Source organism: Lutra lutra, chromosome X (assembly GCF_902655055.1).
Source record: "Lutra lutra chromosome X, mLutLut1.2, whole genome shotgun sequence".
Lineage (NCBI taxonomy): Eukaryota > Metazoa > Chordata > Mammalia > Carnivora > Mustelidae > Lutra > Lutra lutra.
Window position 1 is genome coordinate 46490823 of NC_062296.1, and position 15437 is coordinate 46506259.

At 38.1% G+C, this 15437-nt stretch overlaps 1 protein-coding gene across 1 annotated transcript in view; it reads right to left on the reverse strand.

The window, feature by feature from the left end:
• LOC125091470 (fibronectin type III domain containing protein 3C1-like) overlaps positions 1-15437 on the reverse strand; it is a 52836-nt gene that overhangs the window by 19170 nt on the left and 18229 nt on the right. Inside the window, exons 21-22 of the mRNA XM_047715111.1 lie at positions 15152-15265; positions 13385-13534 (exon numbers count right to left, since the gene is read on the reverse strand). Coding sequence (XP_047571067.1) covers positions 13385-13534; positions 15152-15265 — 264 coding nt within the window. The remainder of the gene's footprint in view (positions 1-13384; positions 13535-15151; positions 15266-15437) is intronic.

Below are 15437 nucleotides of genomic sequence, written 5' to 3' on the forward strand. Positions count from 1 at the left end.
GGTTAGGTTGTTTTTCTTTTTCTAGTTCTTTAAGGTATAAATTTAGTTTGTTTATTTTAGCACTTTCTTTTTCCTTATTGTAGAGATTTATCACTATGAAGTTCCCTCTTAGAACTTTTGCTTTTGCTGCATTCCATTAAGTTTTGGTATATTGTATTTGTATTTTCATTTGTCTCAAGATTTTTTTTTATTTCTCTGTTGATTTCTTATTTGATCCATTGACTATTCAGTAGCATGTTTAGTGTCTCCAGATATTTGTGAATTTTCCAGTTTTCTTCTTCATAATTAATTTCTAGTTCATGGCATTGTGGCTGGAAAAGATGCTTGATATCATTGCAATCTTCTTAAATTTATTAAGGCTTTTTTGTGACATAACATATGATCTATCCTGGAAAGTATTCCATTTACACTTGGGAAGAATGTGTATGCTGCTGTTGGATGGAATGTTCTATAAATATCTGTAAGGGGCACCTGGGTGGCTCAGTGGGTTAAGCCTCTGCCTTCAGCTCAGGTCATGATCTCGGGTCCTGGGATTTAGCCCTACATTGGGCTCTCTGCTGGGTGGGGAGCCTGCTTCCTCCTCTCTCTCTGCCTGCCTCTCTGCCTACTTGTGATATCTCTGTCAAATAAATAAATAAAATCTTTTAAAAAAATCTGTTAAGTCCATCTGGTCTAACATACAATTAATGTCACAGGTTTCCTTTTTCATTTTCCATTTCATTTTCACTTTTCATTTTCTGTTCAGGCAATATATCTATTGTTGAAAGTGACATATTGAAGTTTCCTATTATTATTGCATTGTTGTTTGTTTTTCCCTTCAGGTATGTTAATATTTGCCTTATATATTTAGGTGTTCCTATGTTGGGTTCATCAGTATTTACAAATGATATATTCTCTTGTTGGATTAGGTCATTTTTCACTATATAGTAACCTTGTCTGTCTCTTATTTCAGTCTTTGGCTGAACGTCTGTTTTGTCAAATATAAGTAGATCTACATCTACCTTCTTTTGGTTTCCTTTTGCATGGAATATCTTTTACTGTTCCTTCACTTTCAGCTTGTGTGTGTCCTTAGAGTTGAAGTGAATCTCATTTAGACATTATATGTAGTTGGGTCTTGTTATTTTATCAGCGATTCTTTGCCTCCTGACTGTAGAGTTGAATCCATTTGTAGCTGAAGTAATTTTTGATATGTTTGGACTTAGTACTGCAATTTTAATAGTTTTCTGGCTGCTTTTCCAGAAATGTTGTTTCTTTTTTCTTCTCTTGCTCTTTGTGATTTGATAATTTTCTACAGTGGTATCCTTAGATTCCTCTCTCTTTCTGTCTTGTGTGTGTATTATAGGTTCTTGCTTTGAGAATACCTTGAGGCTTACAAAAAACTTATTTTTAACAGTCTATTTTAAGCTGATACCAACTTAAGTTTGAATGTCTACTAAAGGTCTGCATTTTTACTCTAACCTCTATTTTATGTCTTCAATGGCACGCACAATTTATATCTTTTATCTTATGTATGCATTAAATTATTGTAATTGTTTTTAGTACTTTCTCCTTATAACCTTCATAGTAGAAATCTACACCAACCTTACATTATAGTATTCAGAATTTAACTATATAATTAATCTATCTACTGTGATTTATACTTTCATGTTTTCCTGTTACTAAATAGCATCCTTTCATTTAGTTTTAAAAGTGCTTTTAACATTTTTTTTTTTTGTAAGGCCAGTGCGTTGGTGATGAACTGCTTCAGGTTTTGCTTGTCTGGGAAATGGCTGATTTCTCCTTTAATTCTGAAGGACAACTTTTCTGGGTAGAGTATTCCTTGTTGGCAGTTTTTCTTTCAGCTCTTTAAATATATCATGCCACTGTCTTCTTTCTTGCAAAGTTTCTGCTGAAAAATCTGCTGATATTGTTATAGAGGTTCTCCTTCATGTAACAAGTTGTTTTTCTTTTGCTGTTTTTAAGATTCTTTCCTTGTCTTTAACTTTTGACAATTATGTGTCTGTGTAATGGGTCTTTTGGGATGGTTTTAGTTGGACTTTCTGGGCTTCTTGGATCTAGATGGCTGTTTCCTTCTTGTTTAGGGAGTATTTTAGCCACTATTTCATTAAATAAGCTTTTTTCCCTCTCTGTCTTCCTCTGGGATCCATATAAGCATATATTGGTTTCCTTTATAGTATTCCAAATCCCTTCCTTTTCATTTTTTTCTTTTTGTTCCTATGATTGCATGACTTCAACTGCCATGTCTTCAAGTTTGCTGATCCTTTCTCTTCCACTTGATCTTGTCTGCTGTTCAACCTTTTGATTGAATTTTTCAGTTCAGTTGTTATATTCTTTGCCTATGTGATTTCTGTTTGGTACTTTTTAACTTTTTATCTGTTGAAATTTTCACTTTGTTCATGCATTGTTCACCTGACCCTGGTGAGTATCTTTATGACCACTATTTTGAACTCCTTATCAGGTAAATCTCTTATCTCCACTTTATTAAAGGCTGTTTCTGGAGGTTTACTTATTCTTTTGCTTGGAAAATATTCTGTTTCTTCATTTTCCCTTTCTGTGCATCAGATAAAACATCTTCCTCTCTCACAGTCTTGAAGGAGTAGCCTTGTGTAGAAGATGAACATTATCATTTGGCCTGGTCCTAGCTCTTAGTTTTCTCTCAAGCCTTAGTGATTGTGCAAGCTAGTTTCTTTGTTCTTGGTGGTTCCGGTGGTTGAAGGTATGCCAGTATCTGTCAGTTTCCCAAAGGATAGGATAATAGTCAGCACCTCATTTCAAGGTGGACCCTCAGCTGCAGCTTGTAAGATGTGCAAAACAGACTCAGGGAAAGACTGGGATATGGGTGTTTCTGACTTGTGCCTCTGTACTGGGCTCTGGGATTACAGCCAGTCAAAAAGTGTTTCTTTTTTTGCTACAGTACTCTGAAACCTATAAATGCAAGCTTCACTGGCCACCAGCGGCAGGAAATCAATTGTTGCATCCTCTGGGTGGCAACCATAATGCTGGGGTGCCATATGTGCACAAGCTCCCTTCAAGGAGATACTAGTGACCTGGAGTACAGCATATGGAGATGATAGTTATCATTTAGATGTGTGATAAATTAGGAGACTTGCCCTCAGGTTACAGCTTTAAAATATTCAAATATGCCTTTTTCAGGGAAAGGCTGGGATCTGCACTGAGACCTGAGGGGATAGCCAGTCTGAGTCCTAGAAAGCCCATTAAGACTGTTTCTTTGTTTGGTACAGTGTTGTGGGTCTCATGGCTGCATACTTCATTTGCTTTCAGAGCTAGGTATTTTAGGGACCTGCCCATTAGGTGGAAGTTTTCAAACTTGGCATGCTAGATGTTGGATCCAAATTCCTTACTCCTCAGAGAAAAACTTGCATTTGTGTTTCCTCCCCATTGTGCTGTATATGGAAATTATACTGAGAGTATATCTCAGCTTTTCTTACCCATTTTATGTGGTTCTTCTCTCATTTTTCTGGTGTTTATGAGTCCCTCAGCTAATTTCTGGATTCCTTTCAGAGGAAATTGTTCCATGTTTAACTGTGCTTTCAGTGTGTCTGTGGCAGATGAGTTCAGGAGTCACCATCTTGGACCAGAACCCCAATGTCACTTCTTCTCTGAAGTTCTAAGCCTTCTTTTGTTATCATTTCCTTTTTTTAAAAGAGTCCTTTCTATATCCAGTTTTTATTGGGAGTTTTACTGGCAACAAATTCTTAGCTTTCCTTTATCTGAGGATGTCTTTATTTTCTTTTCATTTCTGAAGAATAATTTTACTGAATATAATGTGCAGTTGACAATTCCTTTCAGTCCTTGAAAAATGTGCCACTTATTTCTGGCCTCTATGGTCTCAAAAGAGATATATTTGTCTTTTGAGTTGATTTTTACCTATGTAAGTAATGTACCATTTCTCTCTGGGTGCTTTCAATATTTTTTAATTTGTTTTTTATTTTCAGAAGTTTAATTATGATGTGTTTTGGTAGTGTAGATTTTTCAGATTTGTCCTATTTTAGATTTTCTCAGTTCTTTAAATTGTTTGGTTTATGTTTTTCCTCAAATTGGGAAGTTTTTATCATTTCTTTGGACAATTTTTCATTTCCACTTTTTTTCTTCTCTCCTTCTGGGAATTTAATGATATGAATATTAGCTTGTCTGTTATTGTTCCATATGTCCCTGAAACTTTGTTCATCTTTTTCTTTTGAAATCATTTCTATTACTTAGTCTGTATTAAAATTTTATTAATTTGTCTTCAGGTTCACTGATTCTGTCTTATTCATCACTCTACTATTGAACCCATCCAGGAGGGTTTTATTTTGTTTTTTTGTTATTTTGTTTTTTGTTATTTTGTTTATATTTGTTTATTATATATTTCAGTTCTATAATTTCCTTTTGGTTCTTTGATTTGTAATTGAAACTTATGATTTATTATTATAAATTATAATTTATGATAAATTATTATCAATTATTTATAATTGAAACTTATGATTTATTACAAATGAATTGTTTTTGATTGTTTTCATCATTCATGTTCTGATTTCCATGGTCTTCATTATGACAAATGATTAGTTTGGACATTTTGAATATTATGTTATGAGGGTATGGGTCATATTTAATCATTATTGTAGTGACAGTATCTCTTAGAGATATAGAGCAAAGATTGGATAGGGTAGAAGTTTATTTCCTGTCTACACACTTTTGAAACTTTTCCAGCAGAAGTAGGCCAGCTATCTTCACCATATCACTGTCCCTCTGGGTCGAAGCTCAGCTTGTCACTTGTCCCTGATGATATCATGAAGTGGTAAATGGAGAACTTGAAAGTGGAAGCTTAGTTCCCAGTTGCATCTTAATGACATCAGGAGAACAGAGTGGGGGAGTAGGATACCAAGTAGCATAGCCTATCACCACCTAGATTTTCCTCTTTGATGCTGATTAGAGATGGAGGCTGAGCTCCTCGGTGGACCCTGCTGACACCAAGAAGGGACCTGAGTGTTGCCTACACCTGTTTCCTATGCCTTCATTCAGTCTCAGTGCTTTTAGGTGGAAATGTAGGTTAAACTTCTCACTGGGGGGGAGGAGTCCAAGATGGCGGAAGAGTAGGAGACCTTAATTTTGTCTGGTCCCAGGAATTCAGTTAGATAGCTATCTGAACACCTGTGAACTCAATTGGAGACTGAAGAAAAGAATAGCTGCAACTCTACAAATAGACAAGGGACCATTTGCCACAAGGTAGGAGGTGTGGAGAAGTAAATCTGAGGCGATATATGGGAAGATAGACCACAGGGGAAGGGAGCCTCTGTCAGCTGGCTACCTGCAAGTGAGAGAGCAGAGGAGCACAAAATTGGAGCTTTTAGAAATCTGCTCCAGTGAGGGACGTTGCTTAGGCAGCTAAGTGGGAGGTGGAACCCTCACCTGAAAGTGTGGTCTCAGGATCCTCAGGATCACAGGAAGACCAGGGGTGCCTGAGTGTGGCAGGACTCCCAGGTACTGTAGCAAGGAAGCTGGCCACAAAGAGTGAGCCCAGGAGTGGCCTCTCAGCTCAGGTTGCCATAAACTGTGATCTGTGGCACAGTCGGGCTACTGCTCTTCAAGCAGGGATCCCACAAGTGGCAGAACTGGGGAGAGTTCCCTTCCTCCCCTGGGAGGAGTAGTGTAGGAGTGTGCAGCAGGAATCTGCTGGGTTTGGGGACTCCAAACAGGGTCTTGTGCCAGAGATAGGAATGCACAGTCACAGGCCAGGTGAGCACAGTGTGCTGGAGACTAGGGAGCCTAGGAGTGACAGTAGTGATTGACTGTTTTTCTTTGTTGACTCACAGAGGAGTGGGGCCTTGAGCTCTCAGCTCCTCCAGGGCCAGAGATTGGGAGGGTGCCATTTTCATTCTCATCCTCTAAAGCTGCATGGAAACCCTTCAGGGCACAAAAGCCCAAGATTTTGCTCCCTGCACAGGGAGAAGATTACTTATCCTGGCCCCAGGCAAGTGTAATGCAATTCCACCTGGGGCAAAGACATTTGAGAATCAACACAGCAGGCCCCTCCCCCAGAAGATGCGGGAATCTGTGGAGTTTGGTACAGGCAGAGGTGGAAACAGATTGAACTGGAGGACCTGTTGATGGGTGTGGACCCTGACATTGTGGCTCTGGGCTGGAGACTCCTGCAGGGCCATGTTAGCTCTGACCCTCTAAAGAGAAGCAGAAAGATGGCAGGGAACAAAAGCCATGCAGCCAACCAGCTCACATTAAGCCCATCCCCCTTACAAGATGTGGGGCTACTCTACCCAGGCAAAGGCGCCTGAGAAGCAAAGCAGCAGGACCTTCCCCTAGAAGACAGACTGGAAGAACAGGTGAATAAGCTTAAACTTCTTTCCCACAGGACAATAAATCTCCAGTGCCAGGGGAAAATAATATAGGCAACTCCAGGTGTTCCCTCATGACTCACTTATACTTAAGGCTAAAAATTTACATTCCTTTCTTATTTTCTTTTCTTATTCATTTTCTTTTCTTTTTTCTTTTTTTTAAATCCCTGCTCCTATTTCAAATAGATTCATATTTCCCAACCTATGTTTTAAAGTCATTTTTAAACTTTCATTTTCTTTTTCACATACATGTTTTATAGATTTATACCCCATACTAACCTGTTTTATCTTGAAATATATATATATGTGTGTGTGTATGCAAAGAAATCAGAAATTTATATAAAAATATATAAAATATATATTATATATTAAATCATATATATATCTGCAAAGAAATCAGAAATATATAGTGGGATATAGTGTCTTCTAACACACAGACCAAAACTCAAGCAGGAAAAGGCAGATCACCCTGCTGTGTCCACACTGAGAGATTATCTCTCCCTGCCCACCTCTTTTTTTTCCCCTTGTTTCGGATCATCTTGGCTTTGGTGGCATATCAGTGATAGCTTTTGACCACTGGATTTCTTTATAGGTGCATTTTGCTTGGGTCATGGTTGATATTTTGGACTCTGTATATTCCCCTAACCACCCCTCAACAGAATGTCTAGGAGGCGGAATGCCCAACAAAGAAAAGAACCAGAGACCATGTCCTCTGCCACAGAGCTAATGGATATGGATATAAGTGAGATGTCAGAGATGGACTTCAGGGTGGCAATTATGAAGTTAATAGCTAGGTTTGAGAAAAGCACTACTGACAATATAGACTCTCTAAGGGCAGAAATGAGATCTAATCAGACTGAACTTAAAAATGCTATGAATGAGATGCAGTCTAAACTGGATACTCTTTAACAGCCAGGGTAAATGAGGCAGAACAATGAATCAGTGATCTAGAAGATAAGCTGATAGAAAGGAAGGAAGCTGAGGAGGATAGGGATAGGCAGCTAGAAACCTATGAGAACAGACTTAGAGAGATCAATGACACCATGAAGCATTCCAAGGTCAGAATTATTGGGATTCCTGAGGGGTGGAGAGAGAGGACTAGAAGATATATTTTAGCAAATCATAGCTGAGAATTTCCCTAATCTGGGGAAGGAAACAAGCATTCATGTCCAAGAAGAAGAGAGGACCTCCTCCCAAGATCAATAAAAATAGACAAACACTCTGGCATATCATAGTGAAACTTGCAAATCTTATAGCCAGGGAAGCTATCCTGAGAGCAGTTAGGAGGAAAAGATTTCTTACATATGGAGGGAGGAACACCAGAATAACATCAGACCTATCTGCAGAGACCTGGCAAGCAGAAAGGGCTGGAAAGACATGATACTAAATGAGAACAACATGCAGCCAAGGATACTTGAGCCAGCAAGGCTGTCATTCAGAATGGAGGGAGAGATAAAGAGCTTCCAGGACTTGCAGAAACTGAAAGAATATGTTACCATCAAGCCAGCCCTGCAAGAAATAAGGGGGATTCTATAAAAGAAGAAAGACCCCAAGAGCAATATAGACCAGAAATTTAAAGAGAGAATCTATAGAAACAGGGACTTTATAGGCAATATTATCACACTAAATTCATATATTTCAATAGTTAAGAATTAAAAAGATCATTAAACCTCTGGCTGGATTTATCCAAAAGTAAAGGGAAAGGGCCCAAATCAAAATCATGAATGAAATGGAAAAGATCATAACTAACACCAAAGAAATAGAAACAATTATTAGAAATTATTACCAGCAACTATATGCCAACAAATTAAGCAATTTGGAAGAAATGGATGCCTTCCTGGAAACTTATAAATTACTAAGACTGAAACAGGAAGAAATAGACAATCTGAATGGACCAATAACCAGTAACAAAATTGAAGCAGTAATCAAAGACCTCCCCAAAAGCCATACTCTAGGGCCAGATGGCTTCCCAGGGGGAATTCTACCAAATATTTAAAGAAATCATACCTATTCTACTGAAGCTGTTCCAAAAAATAGAAACAGAAGGAAAACTTCCAAACTTGTGCTATGAGGCCAGTATTACCATGATCCCCAGCAGACAAAGACCCCATCAAAAAGGATTTTTACATACCAATACCCATGATGAACACAGATTCCAAAATATACAAGAAGATCCTAGCCAATAGGATCCCCAACAGACAAAGACCCCATCAAAAAGGATGTTTACATACCAATACCCATGATGAACACAGATTCCAAAATACACAACAAGATCCTAGCCAATAGGTTCCAGTGATATATTAAAAGGATTATTTTACATGACCAGGTGGGGTTTATTCCTGGGATGTAAGGGTGGTTCAACATTTGCAAATCAGTCAATGTGATAGATCACATTAACAAAGAAGGGACAAGAATAAGTCCATCAGAGAAAGACAATTATCATCTGATCTCTTTGATATGAGGAATTTGATAGGGTAGGGGGTCATGGTGGGAAGGGAGGGAAAAATGAAACAAGACGTGACTGGGGAGGGAGACAAACCATAAGAGACTCTTAATCTCAGGAAACAAACTGAGGGTTGCTGGGGGGTGGGGGGAGGGATAGGTTGTCTGGGTTATGGACATTGGGGAGGGTATGTACTATGGTGAAAGGTGTGAATTGTGTACGCCTGATGATTCACAGAACTGTACCCCTGAAACAAATAATACATTATATGTTAATAAAAAAGGAGACAAGAACCTTATGATCCTCTCAGTTGATGCAGAAAAAGCATTTGACACAATACAACATCCTTTCCTGATTAAAACTCTTTGAAATATAGGGATAGAAGGAACATACCTCCATATCATAAAAACTGTCTATGAAAAGCAGACAGTGAATATTATTCACAATGGGGAAAAAGCTGAGAGCTTTTCCCTTAAGGTCAGGAACACAAAAGTGATGCCCACTCTCAACACTTTTGTTCAACATAGTACTAGAGGTCCTAGCCTCAGCAATCAAGCAAAAAGAAATAAAAGGTATTCAAATTAGCAAAGAAGTCAAACTCTCTCTCTTCTCAGATGACATGTTACTTTGTGTGGAAAATGTGAACGACTACATCCCCAAGTTATTAGAACTGATAAAAATTCAGCAACATGGCAGGATACAAAATCAATGCACAGAAATCAGTTGCATTTCTATAAACTAACAATGTGAGTGAAGAAAGAGAAATTAAGGAATCAATTCCATTTACAATAGCACCCAAAACTATAACACATACCTAGGAATAAACCTAACCAAAGAGGTAAAGGATCTATACTCTAGAGACTACAGAACGCTTATGAAAGAAATTGAGGAAGACACAAAGAGATGGAAAAACATTCCATGCTCATGGATTGGGAGAGTAAACATTGTTAAAATGTCTATACTGCCCAGAGCAATCTACACATTCAATGCAATCCCTATAAAAATACCATCAACATTTTTCACAGAGGTGGAATAAGCAATCCTAAAATGGGTATGGAACCAGAAAAGACCCTGAATGGCCAGGGAATTGTTGAAAAAGAAAACCAAAGCTGGGGCATCACAACCTGACTTCAAGCTATATTACAAAGTTTTGATCAAGACAGCATGCTACTGGCACAAAAACAGACACATGGATCAGTTGAACAGAATAGAGACCCCAGAAATCTAAACTTTGTAGTCACAGTCTTTGACAAATCAAAAAAGAAGATCCAATGGAAAAAGGACAGTCTCTTCAATAAATGATGCTGGAAAAACTGGACAGCCACATGCAGAAGAATGAAACTGGACCATTCTCTTACACCATACACAAAAACAAATTCAAAATGAATGAAGACCTAAATGTGAGACAGGAATCCATCAAAATCCTAGAGGAGAACATAGGCAGTAACCTCTTTGACACTGGCCACAGCAACCACTTTCAAGACATGTTTCTAAAGGCAAGGGAAACAAAAGCAAGAATGAACATGTGGGACTTCATCAAGATAAAAAGCTTTTGCAGAGCAAAGGAAATAGTCAACGAAATTGAAAGATGAACCACGGAATGGGAGAAGAGATTTGCAAGTGACTTTACAGATAAAAGGCTGGTATCCAAGATCTATAAAGAACTTCTTAATCTCAACACCCCAAAAGACAAATAATATAGTCAAGAAATGGGCAGAAGACATGAACAGACACCTCTCCAAAGAAGACATACAAATGGTAACAGACACATGAAAAAAAGCTCAACATCACTGGCCATCACGGAAATAAAAATCAAAACCACAGTGATATACCACCTTACACCAGTTAGAATGGCAAAAAAAATAATTAGACAGGAAACAACAGATGTTGGCAAGGATGTGGAGAAACCGGAACCCTATTATTACACCGTTGATGGGAATGCAAGCTGGTACAGTCACTCTGGAAAACAGTATGGAAGTTCCTCAAGATATTAAAAATAGAGGTAACCAATAACCCAGCAATTGCACTACTAGGTATTTACCCCAAAGATATAGATGTGGTGAAAGAAGGGGCACCTGTACCCCAGTGTTCATAGCAGCAATGTCCATGATAGCCAAACTGTGGAAGGAGCTGAGATGTCCTTCAACAGAGGAATGGATAAAGAAGATGTGGTTCTTATATACAATGGAATATTATTCAACCATCAGGAAGGATGAATACCTACCATTTACGTTGACATGGACGGAACTGGAGGGGATTATGCTAAATGAAATAAGTCAAGCAGAGAAAGATAATTATCATATGGTTTCACTCATATGTGGAACATAAGGAATAGCATGGAGGACCATAGGGGAAGGGAGGGAGAACTGAATGGGAAGAAATCAGAGAAGGAGACAAACCATGAGAGACTTGACTCCAGGAACCAAACTGAGGGCTACTGAAGTGAGGAGGGGGTCAGGGGATTGGGTAACTGGGTGATGGGTATTAAGGATGGCACTTGTGGGCATGAGCACTGGGTGTTATACGCTACTAGTGAATCGTTGAGCACAACATCAAAAATTAATGATGTACTATATGCTGGCTAATTGAACATAATAATAAAAATATTGTATGTCAATTGAACTATACTTCAATTAAAAAATAAACTTCATTGAGCTTCACTGACACAGGGGTAGGAAGGAAGTAGAGTGCTAACTAGCCTGACTCACACCATCTTGGCTAATCTATTGCTGCTGGGTGAGGGTGGAAGTTGGAGTTTGCCAACACTAACCCTTCAGGGGAATTAGAGTGTTGCTTCCTGCTTCCATCAAAGAGGTGTGGAAGATCGTAAGGTCCCTGCTTGGCCATACTAACACCAGTTGGCAGGGGATGGGAGCAGAGCACTGCCTGATTTTGCCAGGCAGTGAATGGAAGATTAACTCTGTGCTTGGCCCTGCTGGAACTGAAACCACTGGGTAGAGATACTGGACCATGTTCCTTGCTTCTGGGGTGGCTTGGATGGTCAGCTTCCTACTCAGCCTGTTGAAATTTCAGGGGTAGGGAATAGCTGGAATGTGTGTAGTTTTTTATATTTTATTTATCTTTTTAAGATTTTATTTATTTGACACATAGAGAGAGAGAGAGATGATGAGAGAGGGAATACAAGCAGAGGGAGTGGGAGAGGGAGAAGCAGGCTTCCCACCAAGAAGGGAGCCCAATGTGGGGCTTGATCCCAGGAGCCTGGGGGATCACAACCTGAGCCAAAGGCAGTTGCTTAACGACTGAGCCATCCAGGCACCCCTGTGTGTGGTTTTTTATTTGAGATTTCAATTTCATTTGGCTGGAGTAAGGTGGGCATTACTTAAGAGATTTTCTGTGGTTAGGCTAGCATTTTCTCAGTCATTTTGTTGGTGGGATATAGGCTTTTTTTTTTTTTTTTGAAGGTTTTTTCCTGTCTCTTTTGGCAGTTCTGAAACGGAAGCTTCTCCCATACCCTTTTTGGGACAATGTCAGGTGATAACAAAACCCAGTGGGGCTCATTACTGTGTTGTTTTTCAAGTTGTGAGGTCTGTAGGATCTTTTTCTTTTTACATTTTTCTTTCTTTTCACCATTCATAGTCTAACTATGCTTGTTTGTTGTGTTATGTTCCTTTTTTTAAAGTTGTATGAAGGAGGACCTGGGAGGTATGGGAACATTCCGTTTTGGCAGGATCACATTCCATGGATTTTTACCTCTCAAATATCTTTCAAATCCATTAATGTCTTAGTATTCCCATTGTAGCATCTTTAATATTAATAAACTCACCTGTCCTTTGGACAATTGCAGTGGCCTTCTCACAAATATATATTGTCATTTTTTTTTAGATACCCAAAAAAGTTGACAAAAGATTTTTTTAAAATTACTTCCAATGATGAAAGGCAATCTGGAAGATGGAGCTTAGATTTTCCATATTAGGGCTTCTACAATTCAATGGCTTTAGTTTATAGGGACAACGTATCAGATCATTCCAAATTTGGATTGACTCCCCAAACCTTAAAGTTGTGTGTCTTAAAATTATAGTAGTTCAGAGGAGGAAGAGATCATTTCCAGCTAAGGTTTTATGAGACAAGATAGGCAATGGATAAGATATGAACAAATGTAAAAGGCATACTTGGGGTGGTGGTAGAATAGACTTGTTTGTTTGAAATATTTTTCTGAAGTTTTTCCCAATTGATGATAATTATCACATTGAGTGCTTTTTAATTTTACATATTAACAAGTCACTAGATTAGATATTTTGATGTGGTAGGTCTGAGTGAAGGTGCCAGAGTTAGTGTTTTAAACAAGCATTTCTGGTGATGGTAAAGTTCAAGGTAAATTGGGAAACAGAACTGTGGAAAAAATAATGGCAGATCAGGTTGGAATAAAAAGTAAGTTCCTGAGTATGTGGGGCTTTATATGCTAGGTGAAGAAGCTCAGAATGATGTTGCTGAACATGAGAAATATTTAACATTTGGAAGTCTGTGACTTCCTTCTATTTACTACCCTGGAATTGGTGCCAGTGTTATGGATGTAGATAGTATAGATTAATAACTGTTGTCTTATTTACATTGGAATAACTGTTAGGATTACCTGAACTTTGCAAAAATATGTAGTTGCAGGAATGAGACTTTTAACTTCATAGCTTAGACAAGGGCCAGTATAAATCAAGTGCATTGATTCTTCACTTTGTCCCCACTCAAGTCTGTATTCAGTGATTTCAGCACCATTACACACAGGAACCTAAAAGATGCAACAAACGCAGAAATTGAGTTCTTCCTGTAAATTGTCATTGTTCTAGATATTGTGGAGAGTTATAACATAATTTTTTCAATATCAAAACCCATAATCTATTAAATGGTATGAGACAAGTGTAGAAATAATTAAACATAAGACAGAGCACTATAACATTAAAAGGGTCAAATAAAATTAAGAGAAAGGATTGGCTAATCCTACATATTTGATAAATTCCTATTTTTAATTTGTTAAAACTATTCACAAATAGGTTACTTAAAAAAACAAACTTAGATATATTAATGTTGCTTAATATGACTATTGATTAGTAGGATCAAATGCGAATTCCAGTATTCTCTGGATTTCGTACAGTGCTGTAATCAGACTTGTCATTTATTATTATCAAACTAAAGCTTTTGTGTCAATGCTAAAGTACCCTCTGCTAGATTCTGGGAAGAATGGAAGAAAAATTCAAAGATATGTAGTGGCTTAATAACTAGGCCTTTTTTTGTTTTTGTTTTTTGAGCTTATTTAATTGGGGAGCTATTCACATGGATGCAAAACATTTTTTAAAACTTCACTATCTCATAGTCACGTTTTTAATGTGTCATATTATAGAGTTACATGTAAACAAACAGTACCAGAGATTTCCCAATGAAGCTTTAAAAAAATACTAAGTTCTATAAATTGATTTATTATCTCTTGTTTTGGTTTTAAAAATTAAATTAGTTATCTAATGATCACTTATTTGGTTTTCCAAATTTATTAATCTCTATAAATAAAGAGTCTGGAAAGCAGGATTACCATAGTTTTAGCCATTTATTTATTTATTTATATTTTATTTATATTTATTTATTAATTTTTAAAAATATTTATTCGACAGAGACAGAGAGAGCAAGAGAAGGAACAGAAGTGGGGGCAGGGAGAGGGAGAAGCAGGCTTACTGCTGAGCAGGGAGCCCGATGTGGGGCTCGATCCCAGGACCCTGAGATCATGACCTGAGCTGAAGGCAGATGCTTAACGACTGAGCCACCCAGGTGCCCCTCATTTTTCTTTTTTAAGATTTTATTTACTTATATATTTTAGATAGCAGGTAAAAGCAGGGGTGGGGGGGTGGATGGGGGAATCTCAAGAAGATTCTATGCTGAGGATGGAGACTGATGTAGGACTTGATCTCAAGACCTGAGATCGTAACTTGAGCCAAAACTGAGTCAGACCCTCAATCGACTGAGCCACTCAGGTACCCCTAGTCTTAGCCTTTATTTCTTTTTTTCTTTAAATATTTTATTTATTTATTTGTCAGAGAGAGAGAGAGGTAGAGGGAGAAGCAGGCTCCCCACTGAGTGAGGAGCTTGATGTAGGACGCAAACCCAGGACCCTGGGATCATGACCTGATCCAAAGGCAGACACTTAACTGACTGAGCCACCCAGGTGTCCCTTGCCTTACCCTTTCCAATAGTACTAGTATCAGGTGTTATGTGTGTTCTAGAACCATTGTCCAAGATTTATGGAGCATTAATCTAAACTCTGACTCCTTAGGGAGTTGTAAACTTTCAAGAAACAATACTAAACCAATTACTGTGCTCTTATATCAACAAAATTAATAAAAATAAATTGATAACATACCACCCAACTAATAACAACACAGGTTGGACCCTTGCAGGTTAGCACAGGTAAACCACATTGAGAAGGAAGGCTTGGGACTGGTGCAGTTTCACACTTCAGTGGGTGAGATCCCAACTACAAGTAAACATAAACAAACAAATAAGAAAACACAAAACTACTGTGCAGGTATGGTCACTCCCCACCCTGACAGGAAATAGAAGCATATACTCATCCAAAGTGAAATGAACCATGAATGGATCATCTGAACAATATAACTTTCCCAACACTATTAACTACTTTTAACCAG